Source organism: Lactuca virosa, chromosome 5, assembly GCF_052849685.1.
Source record: "Lactuca virosa cultivar CGN04683 chromosome 5, Lactuca_virosa_CGN04683_v6, whole genome shotgun sequence".
NCBI classification, from domain to species: Eukaryota; Viridiplantae; Streptophyta; class Magnoliopsida; order Asterales; family Asteraceae; genus Lactuca; species Lactuca virosa.
The window spans coordinates 377,071,029-377,088,628 of NC_136430.1; the positions used below are offsets into that span (position 1 = coordinate 377,071,029).

Sequence of the window (17,600 nt, forward strand, 5' to 3'; positions counted from 1 at the left end):
ACTGCAGACTGCGCATAGTCGGCAGAAGAGTTACGCCGACAGGAGGCGTTCGGACTTGGAGTTTCAGGTGGGCGATATGGTCCTCTTGAAAGTGTCACCCTGGAAGGGTGTTATCAGATTTCGGAAGAGGGGCAAGCTGGGCCCCAGATTCATTGGTCCGTTTAGGGTTTTGGCCCAGGTGGGTCGGGTTGCTTATCGGTTAGATCTTCCAACAGAGCTCAGCCAGATCCACAACACGTTCCATGTTTCTCAGTTGCGAAAGTGCTTAGTGGATGATTCAGCAGTGGTACCCCTGGAGGACATTCAGGTCGACGATATCCTGAACTATATCGAGAGACCAGTGACGATTCTAGATCGCAAGGTGAAAGAGCTGAGGAACAAGGCAGTAGAGTTAGTTAAGGTGCAGTGGCAGCACCGCAAGGGTTCAGAGTGGACGTGGGAGCCCGAGGAAGAGATGAGGGAGCACTACCCAGAGTTGTTTCTAGAGACAGCAGACTTCGAGGACGAAGTCTAAGATAAGTGGGGGAGAATTGTAATGCCCCGTTCCTGGTACGTATTAATTTATTAAATGTCTTTTATAAATAGCTACTCGGCGAGTAGTAGCCCTAACTCGTCGAGTAGATGCCAGGTTGGACGCGGGTTTTAAGTGATCTACTCGGCGAGTCCGCGCCTGGACTCGACGAGTAGGCCAGTCTGGATGAAACCCTAATCCTTAGGGTTTGTACCCTATTTAAACGTCCTTATAGCCCCCATCCCAGCCTTCAGCACCCTTAGAGCGTTTCCCCCTCAAAACCCTAGCCCTCCATTGGTGAGCTTGAGTGATTCCTTCTTGATTTTGAGTGTTTTGGTGTATTCTTGGAAGTGTAGAAGAGAAGGAAAGAGAGAAGGTGCAAAGGAGAAGAAGGAGATCCAGAAGCTAGCTTCCATTTGCTACTTCATCTGGTAATAAAGCCTCTACCTTGTTCATTTTCCTAGTAGATCTTCATATATGCTTGTTTTGCCACTTTTGGGACATTTCAAGGTCCAAACTCGAGATTGGAGCTCCCTTAGGGTAGTGAGCTATAGATCTGGACATCATTGAGCCCCAGGAGCTCAAAGTAGCTACCTTTATGCAAAGCAAGGCCTTGTTCCAAACCCTAGGTTCCCATTTCTAGCTTATTTTGGTGTTTTAGCTTCATACCTCTATGCATGTACGTAAAGTTGGCAACTTTACGTGTTATATCGGCCCTAAAAGCTCAGATATATGAATTGGATGCACTGGAATCAATTAGAATCAACTGTTTAGTGAGGACATGCATAGGACTCGACGAGTTGTTCTTGGACTCGGCGAGTCGGAGCGCAAACTCCCGATTTCTCCGATTTTAGAGTTGTGAGTTGAATCAGCGAGTGGAAGAGGATTCAGTGAGTTAGAACAAGGATATGGAAGTAGAGGGACTCGGCGAGTCTACGTCCCGACTCGGCGAGTCGAGTCGCGAGTTAGAGAAGTGTGAGTCCAGGAACTCGGCGAGTTCATAGTAGGACTCGGCGAGTAGAGTCAACCAGGAAGTTGACTTTGACCAGGAAGTTGACTTTGACCAGGGGTAAAATAGTCATTTTACCCTGAAAACAGTTATTAGTATCTGATTTAGTGTTTATGGGATTGTAGCCGGGGAGTTCCGGAGCAGCAGTCAGCCAGTTTCAAATTTAGCATCTCAGCAGCCAGCGTTACGAGGTGAGTTTTCCTTCCAGTAGGAACGGGTCTACGACCACAATGCCGGCCCGTTTAATTAGCAGTAGTTCCGGACTTCGGCCCGATGCAGTAGTTCAGTGTGCTTGATGTCTTTGTGATTCAAGCATGTCTTTGTGTTATGTGTTCTGGACTTCGGTTCGATGCAGTATGCAATATATGTGTTTATGCTAGTAGTTATGATTATGCTATGCTATGTTCAGTCAGTTCCGGACTTCGGTCCGATGCAGAGGGCAAGGCCCTGGTTAGTTCCGGACTTCGGTCCGATGCAGTTTCCGGACTTCGGTCCGATGCAGAGGGCAAGGCCCTGGTTAGTTCCGGACTTCGGTCCGATGGGCAAGGCCCTGGTTAGTTCCGGACTTCGGTCCGATGCAGTTTCCGGACTTCGGTCCGATGCAGAGGGCAAGGCCCTGGTTAGTTCCGGACTTCGGTCCGATGCAGTTTCCGGACTTCGGTACGATGCAGAGGGCAAGGCCCTGGTTAGTTCCGGACTTCGGTCCGATGCAGTTTCCGGACTTCGGTCTGATGCAGAGGGCAAGGCCCTGGTTAGTTCCGGACTTCGGTCCGATGCAGTTTCCGGACTTCGGTCCGATGCAGTGGGCAAGGCCCAGTAGTTGCTTTATATGTTATTGTATGGTATGTGGTAGTTTGGGGGAGCTCACTAAGCTTTGTGCTTACAATTTCAGTTTTTGGTTTCAGGTACTTCCGCTAGTAAGGGGAAGAGCTCGGGATGATGGCATGGCACACACCATAGCTTCAGTTTATCCTGGGAGTTTTATGTGGATATTTTGATATGTTTTCACATCAGTTGATTTGATAAATTTATTATGACACTTTGAGACGCATGATCCATGGATTTATCTTTTAATATTTGATATTATGGTTTAGTAAAGTTTTCAAACGAAAATTTTTGGGTTGTATTTTTGGGATGTTACATATAAGCAGCCATTAAAGTTAAGATATCTTGAGTAAAAGTGGTATATAGAAGAACTTTTATCCTGAACACAGAAATGATCGAAATACCAAGGTAATCTCGAATCAACTATAATATGTTCTTATGGATTCAAATGACAACCAGTCAAGCTCTGATACCAATTGTGAGAACAAAGATACGATGCGCAGAGACAAGGTTTGAAAACTCAAACCTTGAGTTAATGCTTAAGATCAATGTCTGCTTATAATTATGTGTTCCAGTCAAGTCTGGCAAGACCAGTCGAGACTAAAGATAGAAATCAACAAAGTACTTCAAGTATTAAATGTAGAACTATGAGTATAATCAAGGTAAAGACAATAAATGAACAAGTAGAATGTTTGAAAGAGTTTGATATGAGTGAAAAGGTGAAAGAGAGTTAATGTGAAAATATGCTATCTTTGGAAGAACAATCTTTCATATATTCTTGTCATTCAATCACTCCTTAAATAGTCAAGGAGGAACATCGTACAATCTGTTTGACATACAAAGGACCGGATAATAATACTACTTCTGACACACTGATTATCCAAATAAACAAAAAGACTTGGTCCTATGAAAAGTTACATCAAACTAAAGACAAGAATAATTAATGCATAGAGTGACTCATGATCTCAGAACGTTTCTTCATCTCGTACCACAAACTCCACTCTAGACTCTACCATCATCTCGTACCATAACCATTTCGGACACAAGCCTGGCTTCGGAACTTCAAGGGTTAGAGATTGCTAGAGGTTCACTTTTAGGTTCCAACATGCTTCAGGTTTTCAGACTACTTCTGGCATAGTGGCTGCCTTTGAAGGTTCTAATAAAAACACCATTAAAGTTGAAATCGAATTACAGATAAATAACATCAGAGTTTTCGTTAGCCATGCAGTTCACCTCGTTTACTAACCTATCTTCAAAATGGCCCATGATCATAAAAAAAACTTATTCTTATTGGAAGAGAAAACTTTAACATGGAAAAACTCTTCTTTAACTGTGGTGTAAGAGTGTGACCTAAAATCAGAGTAAACTTCAGATATCGAATCCAAAACAATTTTTTTTTCAGTTTACGTACACATGAAATTGATTACATATCATTTAACATGAGTCAAACAAATGTCAATGTCCGCGTCACCACAAGTTATCGAGTTACCGCTTCATATTATACAAAATGATGTAATGACATGTAATATTCGACATTACAGGGTAAGAAGTCAATTTTTTTAAAGACCTATAAAACCAAAGGTGACATTTTTCTATGCTTGTCAATAACCATATAATTAATATATAAAATAAAATATTATATTAATGAAAATATGAGTATTTAATGATATATTTTAGTAATTAGTTTCTAATAAAATAAAAAGTACAATAAATATAAAAAAGTAATATCAAATCATCATTTATGTAGATAAAAACAAAATAAATATTAAAATGATAATAAAAATTGGGATGGGGATGATAATCATGTAGAAGGGGGCTTAAAATAGGTAATAGTCTTACCCCTCTATTAAATGTGTAAACTATTTGTGGAATTAAAAAGGAAGTTTTAACTGGGCCTACCAATTTGACCAATTCACTTTAGTCGTCATCACCTATTTTATGACCTATAGATTGAGACAATGTATTACACGCGAACCTAAAGGCTTTCATACTTGAATATTCAATAAAAAATATATACTACTCCTACATCTTTATGGAAATATTTAAATTGACTTTCAAGTAATATTATTTTTACATGATTATATGTATCTCTATTATGACAAAAGTCATTTCTTTACAAGGATATAAAGTTGCTTCAAAAATTGAATTAAATAAATGTAATGATATTTTACTATTTTTTTTATATAAAACCGATAGTTCTATTTTTGTGCCATCTTTTATAATATAACACTTACAGCAGTTTAAATTATTAAATTATAATACAATATATAGCTATTAGAATATCAAACTTATAAAAAAAATTAAAATATATTTGTTATTTTACATAAAACGACAAAACGATAGAAAAAATATTTTATTAAAAAATTATAAAAACTAAAATGTAAATGTTAAAATTCATTGCTTACTCCGGATGCTTTTTTATCTCTCACACACAAACACACAGAATCTGAACACAATTTTCATCGTTCATTTACTTGTACTTATACGCACACCGAATACACACAGATACGATTTCCAAATAATCCAATAAACCGCCTAATCTCTTCCCCCAATCCTTCCCTTCGTCTCTGTATTGCTCTCTGCATGATCTGAACTCAAAATCAAAATTCTCTCTGTGAAACAAGATTTAATTCGATTACTTATTGATTAATCTTGCAGTTTCTTTACTTGTAATCGCTTGTTCTGCTTTGATTTGAAGCTATTTGTTAATAATGGCGTTGTTAGATACGCCTGAGATTGGACAAACGACGACCGCGACCACAACTATACGCGGTGAGATAAGAAGGCGGATGGGCGTCAAGGCTGATGCGGGAATCGGAGACGAATTGTTTGATTCTTCGTCGTCTTCGAAAACGAACTCGTTCGAGGATGGTGAGAGTTTCAATAATGGTTTCGATGAGAATGGTAAGGAACAGATCGGAGATGGTGATCAAATGAAAGAGGAGGCGAAGGAAAACGGAGAGAAGATAGATCAGGGAGAAGTTAAAAAGGGAGGTGAAACGAGTGTGGCACATTATGCGTATCGACCGTCTTCTCCAGCTCATCGCAGAATTAAAGAGTCTCCTCTAAGTTCTGACGCCATTTTCAAGCAGGTTTCGCTTCTCTTCAGTTTTACTTATTTGTTTGTTTATTGTTTAGTTGCCAGTTACTCATATTCTGGTAATTAATTTTCATTTATGCGATATAAGCTCCGTCGTGGTTCCAGTAGAGTAGAAAGAGCTTCAAATCCAATTTAGGTAGCCATTTTTCTCGTTCAATGGCCAATTCTGGATAAGGATAGGAAGAGCTAACTCAAGTGATACACGCTAATTGATTTACGCATCATTCTGCTATGTATATTGGGCTGATTGCAGATTGTCGGTGTTTTGATTATGATGCGTGAACTGTTGTATTAGTATGATGAGGATGTATCAAAGATTTTAGGCTCGCTAATCGACTATTAGTTGCTTTACAATTGACTTCAATTGTTTTTTGCAACAATCGAGCGCATCTAGTTTGAGAGAGTAAACTTTTATTTGTGAATAGAACCCAAAGAATGGGAAATTTATGGCATAGAGTGCTTAGTAATTTTTGTGATAGATCATATCTCCATGGATCATAGGTTAGGCAGACAAGTGTGCTTTTTGTATTCTATGGCATCAGCTCAAGTTTACAGGTTTCTGATTCCCCTTTGAAAGAAATTTTGGTAGATCCATATAGGTTGATGAATAGCAACTGAAATTGATTTATGCTCCCTCTTTTAACCAGCCCTTGATATTCGATTGCTAGAGTTCAAATGCTTGAGCAATGATAACTTCAGTAATATGATTGTAAAATTTTTATGAAGTGTTTTGAATGTGTGATTTGAGCTGTTAATAGGCTAAGATATGATGTTTCTTGAATAGAAAACCGAAGTTGCATATGAGTGAAGATGAATTAAACTTGTGAGGTTCTCACACTTGACATGTGTGCATGTGAATTTCCCATTTAGTTGATCAATATAGCAGTTTACTTATCTGGCTCATGTTAGTATACACTCTTATCAGTCATTTAGTGTGAAACCCACCTTTATCCAAGTCCTTCTCTAAATCATTTTAAGAACCATTTGTATCATATAAAAGCAGCTTATAATGCAAGTGGAAAGAAGCTTGTTTAATAATTTAACTTCAGGAGCAGTGTCATGGACCCTAATGTTGCTTGTTAGTAATTTTTATTAGCACAAACCATTTCCTTTAATTTATTATTCAAGTTCACTTTAAGCAACTCCTGAGATGAAGGGTAGTTATTATTCATTTAACAACATTTCCTTGTATTCTTTTAACTTATTTTCCTTATGTTATAATTATTACTGTTTGTTATTTAAGACATATAAGTGGAGTGGCTAATTAGAACCCTTTGGCAGAGTCATGCAGGACTCTTTAACCTTTGCATAGTGGTTCTAGTTGCAGTCAATGGACGACTCATCATTGAGAATCTGATGAAGGTAAACTTATGTAATATTATTATAATTTTTTTTTTATAAATCATTTATATTGCTGCTGATAACATAACCCAAAATTACTTTTGCAGTATGGATTATTGATAAATTCCAATTTTTGGTTCAGTTCAAGATCATTGAGAGATTGGCCACTTCTTATGTGCTGGTAAAATATTCTTACAAGCTTTCTTTCTGACTCATTTTTATAAAATTTCAGAGCCATATAAGAAATAGTTACTCCATTTTATATAAAAAAAAATTTAATGTAAAAAATTCTGATTTCTCATGCAGCCTCACTCTTCCATTCTTCCCGCTTACTGCCTATATTGTTGAAAAATTGGCATGGCAAAAACGTATTTCAGACCCTGTAAGTAAATTATTCCATAAGGCTAAAATATATTTAAATGTATAAAAAGTATTTTAATCTGATTAGTTTTGTAATTTGTAGGTTGTAATCACTCTCCATATTCTAACAACTACAACTGCAATTCTGTATCCAGTTTTCATGATTCTGAGGTCTGTTTGTTTATACCATTAAATGCTTTGTACAAATTCATTATTGCTTTTATATAGTCATTTGAAAAAGAAAAATGATATGAAAACATTCCACAATATATTATTATTATTGTCATGTGATTTTATAAAGTTATGCAGGTTTGACTCAGTTGTTCTATCAGGCGTATCATTGATGCTTTGTGCTTGCATTAATTGGTTGAAGTTGGTTTCTTTTGTGCATGCAAATTATGACATGCGGTCAATTGTGAAGTCAACTGCTAAGGTAAAATTTAGAGGTGTGGTGTTTTCTGGTAAATATATTATATATATAATGAGGGTATTTTGGTCTTTTGGTGTTAGGAAGAAGCTGAGGCAATGTCTTCAAATGTTGAATACTTCTATAATGTCAACTTCTCAAGCTTGGTTTATTTCATGGTTGCTCCTACTTTATGTTACCAGGTATCCAAGCCTTTCTCACTATTATAAAATTCATTAATATTTTTCATGTCTGTGTGTGTGTGTGTGTTTTGAGGCAAATTTTACTTGTAGATAAGCTACCCTCGGACTGCATTTATTAGAAAGGGTTGGGTGTTACGCCAAATGATCAAGCTAATTATATTTACAGGGTTCATGGGATTTATAATTGAACAAGTAAGCCTATGCTACCTACATTTTTATTAACATTTTTTCTTTTTCTCTTATTGTGAATTTCAAAGTGTATTCTTATATGCAGTATATAAATCCAATTGTCAAAAACTCTCGACATCCATTGAAAGGAGACATTTTATATGCAATTGAACGTGTGTTAAAGCTTTCAGTTCCAAATTTGTATGTTTGGCTCTGTATGTTCTACTGCTTTTTCCACCTTTGGTAAGTCTTGTTTGGAATTTATATATTCATATTTTTTTTTTCAGTATTATCTAGTCTATTGACATGTGTTACTTTCATGATAGGTTAAATATACTAGCTGAGCTTCTTCGTTTTGGAGATCGTGAATTTTATAAAGATTGGTGGAATGCACAAACTATTGAAGAGGTGAGATTCATTTATTTTTTATTGTTATTATTGTAATCTCATTAGAGTAAGTTACATTTTGGTACCTAAGTATAGCTGATTTTTGCGTTTTTGGTCCTCATTTGAGGTCCTTGTAATGTTTCCGATCTCTATTTCAATTAAAATGACTATATTTGGTCTGATTTTTGAAATTTTGGTGCAAAAAATAGTCATTTTTCTTGGAACAGGGACCAAAAAGGTTACAAGAACCTCAAATAAGGACCAAAATTGCAAAAAACAGCAATACTCAGGGACCCAAAATGTAATTTACTCTTTTATTTTATTGTATTGCTGACTTTTGCATTGTTTCTATGTTGGCGCTGATTTAGTATTGGAGACTATGGAATATGGTGAGCCCAATGTCAAACTTTAAAAAAAAAAAAAAAAAAAAAAAAAAAACTGTTCTCATTTTGTAGTTTTTATGTTCTTCTTTGAATAATAATAATAATAAAATATGTGTTCAATTTGTTGCAGCCTGTTCATAAATGGATTGTACGACATCTTTATTTTCCATGCTTGCGTAATGGGATCCCTAAGGTAATGATTTTCTATTTTTTTTTTCTCATTTTGTTTATATTTGTTGTAAATAATAATTATGTGTGTGTGTGTATTCAGGGTGCTGCTATCTTGATTGCATTTTTCATGTCTGCTGTGTTCCATGAGGTATATATTTTGTTAACCTTTTTGTATTGATGTTCCTTTTGTTTACCAGTTTTTACTTAGAGTTTCATTTTGTTTTTTATTTTTATTTTGTTAAGCTTTGTATTGCTGTTCCCTGCCACATTTTCAAGTTTTGGGCCTTTATCGGGATCATGTTTCAGGTATAATATATATAATAAAAAATATTTCCCTTTTTTTTTTTGTTTATGGTATTATCAATCTATAACTTCATTTGTTTGTATCAGGTTCCATTGGTGATACTGACGAATTACTTGCAGCGCAAGTTTCAAAACTCAATGGTATTGTATTATTTTATTTGTGGAACTTTAAATTTTTTGAAAATTAAGTTGAGCTGATGAGAAAATGAATGATTGAATGATGACAGGTGGGAAATATAATATTCTGGTGCTTTTTTAGCATTCTTGGTCAACCCATGTGTGTATTGCTCTACTACCATGACGTCATGAATCAAAAGGTGAAAAGCAAGTAAACTCTTTCTCCAAAAGGCACCAATTTTGTAGGAAGTTTGATATCAGTGTGATGATGATGATGATGATGGTGATGGTAGATGTTTAAGTGTAGTAGTTATCAACATACTATCATCAGCTAAAGTCGGTGCTATTGTCCAAATGTTTCTCTTAGGTTTTACATGTATAAATTGATATAAGTTGTTTCCATTTCATTTAATCTGCATGCACAAAAACCATCTTCCAACAGAATTGAATAAATCCTATCCTCAAAACAAAAAATTAATTATATATTAACAAAATCTGAATAAATGGAAGTCTTTGTTTTTGTTTTTCACCAAGATACAACTTAACTTGACTTTTTGCTTTTGTTCAAGTACAAATTTAGGGTTTTTTTGGTTGGAAGGAATGAAACCACAAATATGACTAAGTAATGGAATGAATGATGTAATGGAATGGATCATTACATTCCATTGTTGATTTTGGCTGTTAACCGGAATGGAATGAGTCATTAATCAATGGTGTTTGGTAGATAGAAAATGATAAATTTTCAAAAATGACCAAATTTTAAACACAAGTACCAAAAAATAACCAAAAAAACCCCATTTCCAGAAATGAGGATCAAGTCCGCAAAGGGGCTTATGCGGACTCAATCTATTTAAAGGGCTAGATTTTTCATTTTCAATTTTCAGCCCGCAAAAGAAGAGCGAGTCTGTAGAAGCCTTTCTGCGAATTCACTCTCTGAAGAACCGATCTGTTAAAAAAATTAAGATCGATTCTGCAGAAGACGAACGAATCTGTAGATGTCGGTACTACAGACTTGGTATCAGTTCTGCGAAATCAATAAAAATGTATAAAAAGTTAATGAGAAATCAAAATCAGCACCGTAGTAATTATGATTTTCTTTCTGATATAAAATGGAAGAATTTATTAAAAAACAATTTCGTTTTAGAGAAAATCAGATAAAATACTCTTTCGTTTTAAGAAATATGAACTAATTTTTTGTTATTGTTTGTACGAGAGGGTCATGACAATCAATAGACAAAGAAAACGGAAAAAAACTGAATATTGGAATTTATATTGTTTAGTTCGCAAAAGGTACCCTAGTCCACAGATAGAGTATTGTGGACTCAAGTAAAGTACCGCGAATTCATGTAAATTTACGAAAATATTGCTAAAATTTGAATTAAAGTTGAGTTTGCAGAGGGCATGCCTATTCTGCAGAAGACCTTTTGCGGGCTCGATGGTCATTTTAGGAAAGAAAGATTTTTTGGCACTTGGGTTTGAAATTTGGTTATTTTTTGAAAATTCTCATAGAAAAAAGAAGAATGAATAAAATGATAAAAATACTCTCATAACTTAAAATGTATAAAATTTCAATCTTTTACAACATTACATTGTAAAACACTATATTTTCTATTGCTATAGATAAAAAAAATCAAAATTGCATTCTCATTGATATCTTTACAAAGTATTTCTTTTTCATGTGACTAGATCATCTTTTTGGACAAAAAATAAATACTCATAGAACCTTGAGGTTGCTACCATATTTGTCTTTTTCTATATGATTCTTCATGGTCTTCCAACCTTCGTTGTCTAGTGTCTACTATGGCAAAATTTTCTAGACCAGACCGTGACTTGCAAGGTGCAAGTGCATTACACATATATCGGTTACATTACACTCAATCTCTAGAGCTTAATAGAACAAAAAGTTACTTAAAAAGGTCCAAAAAAACATATAATTTTGCTACAAATTGATCATCACAAATCCAAAATGGTGGAATCGCCATTTTTCTTGAAGTGTCTTTAAAAGTTGATGCTTTACGCATAAATTTCTCAAATGCGGATGGTCTCTACTAGCTCCAGGTATGCGGATGCATATATTTGTGTCAAATAAGCATGAAATCCATGTAAAAGACAATATTTTCCCATAATAGGTTTATACGATACATCCTCATTTAATACAAACAGAGAGCATAATACATGGGTTATAAGTGGGCTAACAATCTAATGGGCTAATACATACAATACAATACATATATACACTAATACGCATCCGCAGTTTGAGCGGGAGATCTAGAGCAAACACTCAAATTGGTCCTAAATTTGGTGAACAAAGATGTAGGGAGCCCTTTAGTGAAGATATCTGCATACTGAAGACTGGAAGGGACATGAAAAACTTTGACTTGACCAGTTGCAACCTTGTCATACACAAAAGGGATGTCCATCTCTATATGCTTGGTGCATTGATGCTGAACATGATTAGTAGACAAGTAAACTGCACTGACATTATCACAGTAGACAATGGTTGCCTTGGTGAGAGGAATGTGTATCTCTCGGAGCAAATTTATTAACCAACAAGTTTTGGCTACTACATTTTCCATGCCACGATATTCGGCTTCTACGCCAGAATGAGAGACTGTCTGATGGCGTTTTGAAGACCAAGATAGGAGATTGTCACCCAAAAATACACAGTAACCGCTGGTAGATCGACATGTTTCGGGGCATCCCCCCAATCTGCATCATAATAGGCAAAAAGACTCGTAGTGGAGGAGTGATGAAGATGAAGCCCGTAGTCCAGTCTATCGCGAACATAACGCAAAATGCACTTGAGAGCATGAAAGTGAGGTTTGTTAGGGTCGTGCATGAATAGGCATATCTGTTGAACTGTGTATGATAGATCTGGGCGAGTGAATGTGAGATATTGGAAAGCACCTGCAAGGCTGCGATAGAGAGTCGGGTTTATAACCAGCTCGCCAGAAGAATCCAATTTAGATTGTGTGTCAGCAGGTGTGCGGCATGGGTAGCATTCATCATGTTAGCATGCTCTAATATTTCCAACGCGTATTGGCGTTGGGATAAGAATATACCCTTATTGTCCCGTGTTGCAGTTATGCCAAGAAAGTATGATAAATCACATAGGTCCTTAATGGAAAACTTTGTTGCTAAAAGAGAAATGATGTGTTAAAGGAATTCTGTAGATGAAGATGTCAAAACTATATCATCAACATAAAGAAGTAAGTAATCCATCTCAGAACCCCTGCAAAAAATAAATAGTGAAGAATCACGACTATGTGCAAACCTGATCCTGGTGATGTAGCGTGCAAATCGCTGAAACCAAGCCCTTGGGGCTTCTTTCAGACCATAAAGTGACTTTTGCAGAAGGAAAACATAATTAGGATGTGTAGTATCCCAGAACCCAGGTGGCTGGTGCATGCAAACAGTTTCATTCAGCTGACTATGCAAAAAGGCATTTTTGACATCTAACTGATGAATGGGCCATCTGCGCAAATTTGCTAGGCTAAGAATTGTACGGATGGTGGCCGGTTTAACAACCAGACTAAATGTCTCATCACAGTCAATCCTAGGGTGTTGGCTTTTGACATTAGCTGCAAGGCGGACTTTATACTGCTCAAGAGTGTCATCCGCTTTATATTTGTTTCTAAAAAACCACATAGATCACACAATATTAGCCCAATAGGCCTTGGAACAAGAACCCAAGTACTATTAGCAATTAAAGCACAATATTCATCTTGCATGGCAATGGTCCAGTTAGGGTCTTGAAGGGCTTGGGTGTGAGATTTATGAAGAGGAGATTTGGTGGTTGTATGGAGATTTAGGTGGGATATTGATTTAAAAATACCGGCGCAAGCACGGGTGACCATGAGATGAGTGGGTGGCGGTGGTGGTGGGGAAGGACTTTCATGGGGAGGAATAATGTATGGATAGGAGTTAGAGGCTATAGAATAAGAGGAAAAAGAGTGAGGTAAGTGTAGAGGGGAAGAAGGTGGAGAATGGTGGATGTTAGGAGCAGGAATTCCAGAAAATTCGGCCCCAAAGTCGGTTGTGTGGGTGGTATCATTGCTGCCGGAATTGGTGGTGGTGTTTGGTTGATAATTGTCGGATATAAGTAGGTCCCGAGAGATGGTATTTATACCATCAGTGTTATCAAGAAAGGAATAGGAAGGGGGTTTATTTTGGCGTCATTGATTTGTAAAGGAAAACATCTTCTTTGAAGACGACATGACCATATATGATTATTTTGCGTGTGGCAAGATCAATAAGGAAAACCACGATGTTGGGTTGGATAGCCAATGAATATGCGAGGTGTAGAGCATGGTTCAAGTGTATGGGGCGTGGGGATGTTTGGGTAGCATAGGCATCCAAAGAATCGAAGATGAGTAAAGATAGGTGGTTTGTTATATAGTTTTGTGAAGGGGATGTCATTGTTTATTAAAGATAAGGGAGTGATGTTGAGAAGGTGGGTTGCCATGTGAAGAACTTCAACCCAAAAGGTGGGATTGGAAAAGAAGAGTATGGATGACATTATTGATGGTTCGGATCATGCGTTTCGACTTCTCGTTTTGTTGAGAAGTGCGGGGACAAGAGAAACGAAATTGGATACCGTTTTGGTCAAAAAGGTTGTGAAATTTTTTGTTTTCAAATTCACCCCCGTGGTCGCATTGGAACTACTTAATTTCAGTTTGAAATTGAGTTTTGATATGGTCTCAAAAATGTTGAGATTTTGCGAAAACATCAGACTTTTTACGTAAGGGGTATACCCAAAGAAAATGAGAGAAATGGTCAAGAAAAATCATATAGTTATTTAAACCACTAGAGATGGTAATAGGTGATTCCCACAAATCAGAGTGAATAATATCAAAGCAACCAGAAACAGTGGAATTAGAAGTATAAAATGGTAGCTGAACATGTTTCCCAAATTGACAATCGGGACAATCAAAGGAACTAGATGTTTTATTACATGAAATAAAACGATTTGAAACTAAATAATTGAAAATCCGAGCGCTTGGATGACCAAGACGATGATGCCACAAGTTGGAGCTACTAGTAAGAAGAGCAACGGAAGGATGAAAAGTAGATGGTGCGGGATATAGATCGCTGGTGCTATCACATCTAAGTAGGACCTGAAGAGTTTCCAAATCCTTCACAGTAAAACCAAAAGGATCAAATTCAATAGAAACATGATTATCAGTTGTGAAACGACAAACGTATATAAGATTTTTTTTATAATACTAGGTGTAACGCCCGTGTTTCTAGGCTAGACATTAATGATGATGTAATAGTCTAGGCCAACCTTTGTAATTTGTTTTGAAATAATAAGATGTATTATTTGAGTATTATGTGGTTTATACTTAATTATTATGATTTAATAAGTTAAGGATAAAAATAAGCGTCGTAAATAAATGTTAGATAAACACGATATCTATGAAGAAAGTTGTAGTGGTTGAAACAAGGATTCCAGAGATATAAAGAATACCGAAATCCGAGTTATAACGAAGAAGTTATGACCTGTTGAAGTTTCGTGACAGAACCGGCACGACGCCGTGTGACGTAAAAGTGAATTTACGATAAAATGCTTTTTAGACTTATCGATCTAAATGAAAGTCATAGTACACGTTAAACCGAGAGCGTGCATAAAAAGAATGTCCAAATGTGACTTCGTATGAGGAAGTTATGAATTTTCTAAGATTTGGTATAACAGTATGCAGCCCGAATCTCGAATTTTAGATCGAACGATTTTTAGCCGACACAACCTAAACAAGAATCGAAGATCTTGTTGATAGTAGTTTAACGGTAAAAAGACAGACAAAAACGGACGTCGGATGAAGAAGTTATGAATTTTTAACGAACTTAGTGTTCACCGGTATAATCCATCCCCTTCGGTACCCCGAAAAATTAGTGTTCACCGGTATAATCCATCCCCCTCATGGTTGCCTTATTTGACATAGATTGCTGAGGAATCCCTAAAGGAGTGTTGTCACCCCGATGAAAATCCTTAGACTAGGTCCCTTATGATTGGTGTTTAGGACGTAAAGTAAGGATAACGGGATCGGGTAATCAGGGTTATTGTTGGTTGATGAAATTAATAAATTTATTATTGGTTGATGAAATTTATAAATTTACTATTATTTGTGGGTTGAAAACCTTATATGCTCACCAGGCTCCTAAGCCTGACCCACTCAGCTTTTTATATTACAGGTAGTGGACCCAGAGCATAGTTGGATGATGACGATGAATTTTTGGATTATAGGCCAGTAGATGTAAATAACTGTTGTAAGGCTTATAATGTACTATTTATTCTTTTGGTCTGTATCGGAACATGACATCCCGAGGTTTGTTATATAATGAAAATACATTTCTTTAAGAAATGCTTGATAAATTATTTTTTTATCATATTTTGTTTTGGGGACAAATTCCGCAACACCTTTTTGAAGATTACTCTGATTTTATTTTAAAAGCATAAACTAAATCGGTCTTTTCTGGCCGAGAAATTTGGGGATGTCACACTAGGTGTGACAAACACATTATGAAGATGCAAAGGGCGATGAGTAGTAATAATTTTTGATTGACCGGTATGGGTAATGGAAATAGCTGAACCATTGCCAACAAGAACATATTTTAACGTTACTTTTACTGCTAAAAGAAGAGAGTATACATGTGTGTCGGTGGCAAAGTGAGAGGTCGCGCCCGTATCCATGTACCAGTTTGCATTTGTGTCATCATTAACGGTCATAGAGTTGAGTGCTTGAGTTAAATCTATGTCCTGATCTTGTGACATCAGGGGGAACCACTGCCATGGGGGCTAAAGTTAAGGAATGGTAGTCGCATGAAAAGTAGTATGGGGCTGTTGCGATCGAGTTGTTGGGGCTCCAACAATGTTGGACTAATGTTGTTGGGCTTGTCCAGTGGATCGGCGCTGGTGTGGGTTTCCTGGAGCATGCCTGAAGTGGGGCCAATATGGTGTGTAAGGCCATGGAAAGGCCTGCCAAGGAAGTGCCTGATGGTGATGCTGATGACCGGACCCATAATTTTGTTAGCGGCATTAATCGAAACTGCCACCTCATCATCATTGCTGGTTAGGGCGGCGACTGTCACGGTTGGAGTTAGATGGGGCTTGCTTATTGTGTCCCGCATAGAGCACAATAGAAGATGATAAGTGATCCGATTAGGATGCTTGAGTAGGACGATTTGTTTTGAGTCAGGTTTCTTCAACATTGTGTTTGGAACATGTTTGATTATAAGTGGGTAATGGGTCTGTGTTGTAACGCTCGCAGATCCGGGCTAGTCAATTTAGAGGCAATAAGTGTCGAAAACGACTTTTCAACAAAAGATTATTCAGAATATATAATCTTAACCAAGTTGTAGAATATGTCTCAAGGGTTCCGTACATATAAAGAACGCCGAAAATCCAAGTTATAACGAAGAAGTTATGACCCGTCGAAGTTTTACGGCAAAACCGACATGACACCGGGAATCGTAAAAAGTGAATTTACGATAAAATACTTTCTAGACTTAGTGATCTAAACAAAATTAGTACTATATGTTAAACCGAGAGTGTGCATAAAAAGAACGTCCAAATCTGACTTCGTACGAGGAAGTTATGATTTTTATAAGATTTGGCATAGCAGTGCACGACCCGAAACTCGAATTTTAGATCGAGCGGTTTTTGGCCAACGCGGCCTAAATGAGAATTGAAGTTCTCATTAATAGGAACTCAACGACAAAAAGACAGACGAAAACGGAGTCCGTGTGTAGAAGTTATGAATTTTACGCGGACATTTAACAATGTAATCACCTCCTACTGTTAAAATACATAGATCGGTCGAGAATTAGCCGATGGAGTCAAAAGGAAAGTTGTAGATCTTATTTTTACCTACGCGTGGATATAAAGAACGTTAAAAACGGAGCTCGTATGTGAAAGTTACGGTTTTATAAGTCGGAAGTGTGCTGTGCGAAAATGGGTGACGTGGCACAATCTTGGCCATTGCTTTCTCCCCAAGTCTTGCCACCAGATAGTGACATGTGGCACCAAGTTCAGCCATATTTCACCCTATAAATAGAACCTCTCCCTCCCTCATTTTCTTCACACCTTTCCCATTCTTTCTTCTCTCTACACTCTCTCTAAACCTCCCACCCCCCCCCCCCCCCCCAAGCCCTAGGGAACTCCCCTAGTGCTAGAAGAAAGCCCGGGAGCGCTCGACGGCTCCGAGAAGAAGAGATTTTCGGCTCGAAAACACTGCTCCAGCGAAGCCCGATTTTTAATAAAAACTCGTTGTAAGTGAGATACGCCTACCATACTTTAAATATAGCTTATATATAAAT

At 37.0% G+C, this 17,600-nt stretch overlaps 1 protein-coding gene across 1 annotated transcript; it reads left to right on the forward strand.

Moving 5' to 3' along the window:
- The first annotated feature begins 4,780 nt into the window (after positions 1–4,780).
- Positions 4,781–9,728, forward strand: TAG1 (membrane bound O-acyl transferase (MBOAT) family protein). Its single transcript, XM_079053730.1, has 16 exons — positions 4,781–5,437; positions 6,727–6,807; positions 6,894–6,967; positions 7,093–7,168; positions 7,250–7,317; positions 7,456–7,579; positions 7,657–7,755; positions 7,846–7,947; positions 8,030–8,166; positions 8,250–8,331; positions 8,679–8,699; positions 8,824–8,886; positions 8,965–9,012; positions 9,108–9,170; positions 9,255–9,308; positions 9,395–9,728. The coding sequence occupies exons 1-16, from the start codon at positions 5,057–5,059 to the stop codon at positions 9,497–9,499; spliced, it is 1,578 nt and encodes a 525-aa protein (XP_078909856.1). The 5' UTR covers positions 4,781–5,056; the 3' UTR covers positions 9,500–9,728.
- The last annotated feature ends 7,872 nt before the right edge of the window (positions 9,729–17,600 follow it).

Excerpts from the sequence above, each read along its gene's own strand:
- TAG1 (XM_079053730.1), top strand. The coding sequence starts at position 5,057 with ATGGCGTTGTTAGATACGCCTGAGATTGGACAAACGACGACCGCGACC. Across the intron at positions 9,171-9,254 it reads TTATCGGGATCATGTTTCAG|GTTCCATTGGTGATACTGAC; the intron begins GTATAATATATA and ends TGTTTGTATCAG. Across the intron at positions 9,309-9,394 it reads GCAAGTTTCAAAACTCAATG|GTGGGAAATATAATATTCTG; the intron begins GTATTGTATTAT and ends GAATGATGACAG.